General features: G+C 35.9%; 1 protein-coding gene across 7 annotated transcripts in view; it reads right to left on the bottom strand.

The window, feature by feature from the left end:
- Positions 1 to 1647: 1647 nt before the first annotated feature.
- PLD5 (phospholipase D family member 5) overlaps positions 1648 to 8229 on the bottom strand; it is a 463257-nt gene continuing 456675 nt past the window's right edge. For all 7 annotated transcript variants that reach the window (XM_082470425.1, XM_082470424.1, XM_082470427.1 and 4 more), the window contains one exon: positions 1648 to 7669. In XM_082470425.1, the coding sequence (XP_082326551.1) occupies positions 7422 to 7669 (248 nt within the window). In that variant the 3' untranslated portion in view covers positions 1648 to 7421. The remainder of the gene's footprint in view (positions 7670 to 8229) is intronic.

Below are 8229 nucleotides of genomic sequence, written 5' to 3'. Positions count from 1 at the left end.
GTAACAGAATTAGTATTATGTATTTATGTATTTATGTATTTATGCTTTATGTATTTTGAGGCTATGTTGCGGTTATACTAAAATTACAGCTTTTATATCTTTCTTGTAAATGTAACTCCTCAAAACTCTGAAATACCATTCTTCATCTTTAATAACATTTAATATCTCCTTTATTTGATATTAACATAGCATTTGAATGTATATTATTTTTCCATCTCTTAATATTCAAGTTCTTGGTGTCCTTATATTTAAGGTAAGTCTTCTTGAAGCAGCATAGAGTTTGGGTTTTATTTTAATTCAGTTAGAAAATCTTTATCTTTTAAATGGAGTAGGTGTATATTCTATTGGAAATTAAGATGATTATGCATAATTTTGTTTTAATGTACCATCGTACTATTGCTTTGTATGTGTCTGGCCTGTTCTGTGCTTCTTTGTCTCTCTATTCTTGCTTTCTAGTGAATTATTTTTCAAATGTTTCCCCTCCCATTCATTAGCTTATTGGTTATACATCTTTTTATTATTTATTTAAGGATTACCCTAGAGATTATAACACGCATTCTTGACTTACTAAAATCTAAGGTAATAAATACTTTCACTTTTCCTGGACAATACAAGGCCCTTAGAACCATTTAGCTACATTTACTCCTCACCTACCACTGCTCACCAACTTGTATTTCATTGTTGGTATGTGTTTTAATTCTCTCTATATCCAAATATTTATACATTAAGCTATAAAAAATAAATATTTATTTATAGAGTGCAAATTTGTTTGGATGATCCCACATATTAACTCTTTCTGTTAATTTTCATTGTTGTTTTGCATCTCTGAGCTTCCTTCTGGGTTCATTTGCCTTCTGCATGAACAAGACCCTTTAGTGTTTCCTTTGGTGAGGGACAAAAGCCTCACTTTTGTTGCCAGAAGATAATTTCATCATCATTCTTTGAGAACATTTTTTCCTGTGTAGAGAATTCTAAGTTGACAGCTCTTTCAGCACTTTGAATTTATTATTTATTCCACTCTTTTCTGGATTCTGTTGTTTCTGTTGAGAAAGCAACCATCATTCTTACTGTTATTTCTTTATAGGTAATATGTATTTTTTTTAAAAGTCTGATTTCATTGTCCTTGGTAGTTAGGTGTTTTATTATAATGTGCTTTGGAGTGGTTTTCTTTGTATTTATCCTTCTCGGGATTCATAAAAGTCTTGAATCTATGGGTTCATATCTTTCATTGTTTTTAAAATGAAGGTGGCTAAGCTAGGAGCAACAACAACCGAAATCATCTGAGTTCAGAGAGAAAAATGATTTGAAGCTCCCTGATAGGGCTTCTCTGTTTCTGATTCATCCTTACTCCTGTGCATTATCCTTTAGAGTCCCAACCCCAAACCTGGGGCTTATAAGGGCTCATCTTCCTTAGTGGATCTGATTTCCAATACTGTATTTCTAATCCCTTGAGTCTGTTGAAAGTTCTGCTCAGCATCTGTGCTTTTGGAATCAGCAGAATGCCTCTGAGGAAAACTGGCTGCAAATTGATTCACTTCTAGATATTTCTCTCTCAGATCCTGTCCATGCAATTTTCCTCCTTGCTTTGGTATATCTCTTATGCATTCAAACAAATGTGGTATTAAATATTTTTTCCAGCTTTTCTAGTTTTATGCAGATGGATTGATCAGTACTACCTACTTGATTATTGTAGGAAGGGAAACATTCTTAAAGCTTTAAATATAGCATTTTACTATTTTTTCTTTTTTTTCCTCCTCTAAACCCTTAGAAGAGGAACTATCTTATTCATCTTGAGATGCCCAGCACTCAGCACAGAACTTGCAATGTAACACAGGATTTTAAAAGATTTGTTGAATAAATGAATAAACACAGTTTCTGCTTGAGATTTGTGGCAATTAATATTTTTTCTTTTTTACCCATTACCAGAAATTGAGAAAAGAGTGTCACTCATAACAGTAGTATACCAAGAGCAGGGCAGTGGGAGCTGTACACCCTAGATGTAGTCAGTTGGTTAGAACGTAGACCAATACATTTTTTTCCTCAAGGAGGAGTATTTTGTCCTGACATTGTTTAGAATTGCTGATGCATAGTGATAGTAAAAAATAGGTGATTTTAGTTAGCTATTTTATTATTTAAAAATTTCTATATAAAAGGTGACCTTATTGTCTGCATATAGGAGGAGTTGGTTTGGATGGCTTCCAAGGTATCCTCTAAACCCGAGATTCAATATGGGTTTGCTGAGCAGACACCAGGTGTATCTGATTATGATTTGTGACTGGAAAGAATAGTGTGGTAGGTAAGTACAGGAGGTAGCTGAACTCCATCCACAAAGGCCTTTTCTGTCACTGGGCCCAAGTGTAGAGCCTGGTCACTACAATGATTTCTTCATTTTAAAAAAGATCAATTTATTTATTCAAAACCAGTGCCTATTGGAAACAAACTCCTTTTTTAAAAATAGAAAAAGGAATACTGTTACAATGATGCCTTCTTGGGCAAATATACAAAATGGTGGGACTATAGCCACCGGGTCAGCTGTGTTCACATCATTCAGTACATAAAGTACAGCTGGGTACTGATGAGAGATCGTTTGTTTCTGAGATCAAGCTGAGGAGAAACATAAATGCCTCATCTTACAGAATGAGAAAAACATATAACATTTACTTCTGAAAAAATTGAGCATTTGGTTATGTGAAAGATTTAAGAGTTTTAATGATGCCCCTAAATTTAGCCCTTTAAAAACACCAATTTATTTAGGGATCTTTAAGTTAATAATATAGATATGTCCAGCACAACTTTATCCTATTTACATAAAGAAGCATTAAAAATTCAAGGTCTCTTTTGTAACAGAATTAGTAGTTTAGTAGTTGAACATAACAAAAGAAAATGCATAAGTGAAAAATTTAATAGCCTATTAAATCTCATCTTTCTTTTCATAAAATTGCCAAAAGAAGCATAAGTGATCAGTAACCTTTTTTAGAACCCTAAGTATAAGACTGCTAATGCGTCAAAAATAAGAAAATTTGTTTCTTACAATTTCAGGAAACTTCTGAAGTATACCTATCTAGTCACCATAAAACACAGTATCTTTATAATTCAGCCAATGATAGGAATTCTCTCAAATATGAAAGGTAGGCTATGAACTGGGGTTGACTTCAGGACTATTAAAAAGCTTCCACAAATTTAAATCAATAACATAAAAATAATAAACTGTTATTTGGTTACCGACATGTAAAAAGAAAAGGAAAGATGTTAAATCACAGTGAATGGAAAAATGCTGAATATGGATTAATTTATCAAATCTACCTTAGGCCAAATGGACATTATGATAATTTCTCCTTCAAAAGGCTTATAATAAACTGCACCAGTTCATTGAGAATAAGTACAGTAAACCAAAGAATCAAACATTCATCCACAATATATGGGGGCTGTTTATAAGGCGCTGAGTTTGAATAACCCATAGCAAAGTATCTTTCATTACAGAAGATGACTGCTCTACTGAGAGTGAAGGTAGCTTTTTACATTCCTTAAATGTTGAAAATAACGAAACGATTTTTGGACAGAGAAACTCACATAAGTGGTATACTTATGAAAAAAGAAAAAAAAGGCAGATTCTGGGATAGAATTCCTGAGACAGATGGCTCTGGGTCTGATCTTATCAAGAAATTCTTATAGTCTTTTTAGTTTTTCCACCTGTAATTTATCTCAATAAAAGTTTCTAAAAACAAACAAAACTCAGAATGAATCAAAGTCACTTGAGGATAGCCATAGGCTGGAGGGAAATGAGCTTCTGTCAGTCCCAGGTTCAGCAAGGCACTTTTAACAAACCAGTAACTGCAGTAAGAAAACACAGTTTTCAAGGGGTAAGATCAAACAAAAATATGATCAGACCCATCTCAGCAAGAATCCAATCAGAAATGAGACAAACAGCAGCACAAACACAGTCCAAATGGGAGAAATGGTGCCCAGAGCTACACAGATGCAAAGCTTTCACACAGCCCTTTCATTTACTTAGTCCGCTTTGACTTTTTAAAGACGTTAGATTTATTCTGTTCCACCAGACTTTGGAAGTCCATGAAGCATCTCTTTACAAAGTGCTTTAGAGACAGTAGGGACATTTTCAGTGTGCCTTGCTTCTATCATTTTCAGGTACTCAAAGTGTGGCATTTACAGAGCATGGTAGAACCCAGAATATTCCACTTCCTCTCCAGTGGTTTGATAAGCTGTGATTCTATTATCGGATATACTAGTGGCCAGTGGCAGTGCAGTGGAGGTCAACAGTATTGATATTTGACAGTGTGTGTCAATGATTTGATTTGGGAGTGATCAAAGTTGTGTGGTTTGGGAGAACAGCAGGCTGCATAGAACCTATTGACACTCATATGCAAGTTTTCAACCGGAAGGTCCATCAGAAGGTCTACTGGATCCACAGTAAACAGAAGTATTCTCATATAGTGAATCACTGTTTTTAAATCAATGCTTGAGAACCAATAAGGCACTAGGTTAATGCTAGCAGCACAGAAACCTAAAATATGGTCTCAAATTGTGTCTGCTTTCCTTTTTCTCCCCCTTGGGAAATAATTCCTGGAATGTTTATGGAGAAAAAAATGGATGTTAGTGGTCACCCTCTTCCTCATAATTTCTGACATGGATATCCATCAGCTAGATAGTCTTGAATTAAAGTGCTTTTGTTTTGCCTTCTTTTCCTCCTGGGAAATAATTCCTGGGTTGTTTGTTGGTGGGGGAAGATGGAAGTTGGTAGTCTATTTAGCACAGGCACAAAGTGTAAAAGAGAAGAAGAGTACTTATAGAGGGGTAGACAAAGCACTCAAATGAAAAAGAAAGTTCTGCAGAAGTAAATTTTCTCTTAGGAGACATGAACCCATTTTTATGACACTTTCTGAACAGGGGCTGTTTTCCTGGCTGCCACTGAAGGTTAACTTTGTTCCCTGGAAACAGTGGCCTGGCTGCTGCTGACTGGACCACCCTGAGGAGGTGGCCTGCTTGGCCAGTTAGGGTTCTGCTGCTGGTGGTGCATGGCAGAAAATCCTGGACACAGTTCCTGGAGCTACCTTTTTGATGGGGCTCAGAGGGAAATGGCAATAATGGTCATTTCGTAAAGGACAAAATTCTCTTCTATCATATGCAAAAGGTAGCAACAGTGAAGGGGTGCCATTATACCAAGCCTATGCTTGTCCCATGGCTATGACAAATACTGGAGACAACTTGGGAATGAACAAGGAAGCAACTGACTCTCCAATCTTTAGATGCCCTTTTCAAATCCAGCCCAGTTGCTTTTCCTTGCCCAGGAGTGAAATTATTACGTTTGTTTGCCTCCATGTCAACTCTGTTTACTTTCTTTTGCATTCTCTTGTTAATCATCATTAAAACTACCTTTACTGAGATGACTGACAGGATAACCCCCTACTCAAACAAGGATGGGCATATGGTAAATATTTAGAGTCTTATGGGCTGGCCATTACTGATGCAGAATTTCATTAAGAATCCCTTAGTCATTCATAAAAACATGTTACTCTTAAAAATACATCTCTCTTCCAACTCTCTTCACAGCCTGGTTAGATATCCAGTAAACCAACCCTTGGAAACAACAAGAAAGGAAGTTATGGGATCACTAGATGACCAACAATGGCCATTTTCCACCAAATGAACCCACTGGACAGGACTTGTTGGTTCCTACATCACTCTTTCTGGCATATTAGAAATCAAGTCTCTAGATATATAAAAATTTGAGATTGCTTTTTCTTGCTCTAAAGACACATGTATATGCCAGGCTTAAAGAAGAACCCCAAGCAAACGGTCTGGTTTTGTTTTGATCTTATTTATGCCAAAGTGACCCAACAAAATGTTCCATCAAAATGATGACAATTCAGATCTCCAGCAGGGCTTTTGCGTTGCTGTGTTCACCCATATTTTCAATTGGAAGCTGTGGATTTGTTTTCCCTTGTGGGTTCTCTGGGTGAACCTGTTATTGATTATATCAGGATACCACAAACATTATTTCAAGAAAAAGATTATGCTTCATAATGTTTAGCATTTATACAGGTTCTTTTGATTTCAAAACAAGTTATAAATATTTTCTACTGTGACAACATCTTTCGAGGTAGGTGATTATTACTGTCCCTACATTACCAGTAGAAACCTGAGGCCAAGAAGTACAGGACTCTGTTCCCAGGCCAGGGAGAGTCAGGAGCAACATTAAGACTAGACGTCCTGAAGGGCACCTGCTCTGGGTTCTGAAGAGGCCACGCCTCTCTCTAGTGTAGCAAGTCTCCATTAATATAGGGTTATATATTGTATAGATATAAAACAACAACACACAAGGACATCATAGGACAATAATCCAATATTTTTTGTTTCTTAGTAAAATATGTTAAGCACAGTATTTAAATTGCATTTCTCTGAAAAGCATTTGGTATATTAAATAGCAGAAGGTATATTAAATAGCTCTATAAATGCTTGCTGGCATACTCTTAACTGCATAAGGATTCTAAAGAAATTAAAATCCACTTATGAACACCATAAACTAAACAAAAATGTGAAAAACTACTTTATTCTTATAATGCAGACTTAATAGCTTGCTGGATATTAGCAGGTGGCTACATAAGTTTTCTGAGTTTGAGAGAAAGGATACACATTGTTGGCTGTGGCTTTAAAATATCAATTTGGTAGGGAAAATGCAGTTGAAAGGTGAAAATTAAAGACTGCTCTTAACATTTTGCATCCATTCTGAACAATTCATACATATAAAAGATACAATTGCACTTGGAACTAATGTTTAGGTGAATATAGGGGTGCTATATAATATTTTGTGAGAAGAGAAAGTGATAGAAAATAAAAGCTATGGTATTGGAAAAAATGCAGAAGGAGGCAGAAAGGGTATTTTTCAAGTGTGTTGAAGATGGGCATGAGATGTAAGCTGTTCATGCTTACGTGACTATATAGGTCTTGGAAATGGTTTTCAAGGACAAATATTTGGTTCGATCAGTCTCTTCTCCAGGGCAAAATGCTCACTCTCCTCTCTAAGTCAGCAGTTCTCAGAATGGTATAAAAGAGCTTACCACATGCTAAGCTTCTTAAGAACTGACCAGGTGGTCAGCAGAAAAAGTTCTAAAACTAGAAAGGAAGAGGCATCAAAGTCTTAAAATTTGTATGCAAACGTAAAAACTAACTTCCAAGCCAAAATGACATTCCCTGTCAGAAGTAACAAATACAAAAGTCTTAAATTTAGTGTACACGCGGCTAAGATATTGTTAGATAAGATATTACATGTCATTCAGAGAATATTTTTTGTGTGCTTTTTCCCTAAAAAAGACATATTAAATTATTTTTCTCTCCTCAAGTCTTTTTTGTATAAATGTGAAATATAAGGTGTCCTGTAAGTTTGTTCTTTCAGACTATACACTCTAGGGGTCCTTTCCACTTGCGTTGTAGGTGACAGTTTTATTTGAGGAGGGTCTGAGTTTGAAGAGGCTTGAGCAGTTCGGCTGCTTGGTGGGCTGCAAGGTTCTGGAGTAGGGCGAGTACCAGTCCCTTTCAAATACATCCTTAAGTTGCTTAATGATGCTTGTGTTGTTTCTCACATCTGCTTGGTTGATAACAAGGCCTGTGCCAGCATTCTGGGTAAAATCATTCCCTACCCAGTCAAAATTTCCTGCAAAAGACAAAGGAAATGATGGTAAAGAGTTAAGATCCACCGGGGAATATTCTTCATTTAAAGAAATATAGAGCAGATTCTATTAAAAAAAAATACCCGGGAATAGTGACAGGGAGACTGAATTGTGTTGACAGCTCATAGAAAAAAATCCAAGAAGGCTTACATATGGCATATTAATATTTGCATATTATTTTGGCATTTTCTTCAGCTTTGCTCAACTTGAAACTCAAAACAGGAAATCTGATGTTCTTTTTTGGTAAATGTTATTTCTTATTGACATTCACAAGGCACACTAAATACAGCAACATTTAAAATATACAGGAATACACTTAAAAATCCTGTGAACAATTACTACCTTCTCAAAGAGACAACATCTAATCCATACGTACAAATGAGAGATTCTAATTATAATGTTCAGAAGCTTTCACATCAAAGAAAAAGCTGAAGCCAGAGAAGGAGAACCAGTTTTTAACTAAACACACAAAACACTCCTTGCTTGGGTGGTAAGTCGTTCCCAGTTCCAGGATCAGGCTTCTCAGCCTAGGAATCAGGGCACC

The sequence above is a fragment of the Balaenoptera physalus genome (assembly GCF_965194825.1).
Source record: "Balaenoptera physalus genome assembly, chromosome: 1".
Classification (NCBI taxonomy): Eukaryota; Metazoa; Chordata; class Mammalia; order Artiodactyla; family Balaenopteridae; genus Balaenoptera; species Balaenoptera physalus.
Note: the sequence above shows the minus strand (reverse complement) of the source record. Positions and strands in the feature narration are given on the sequence as shown.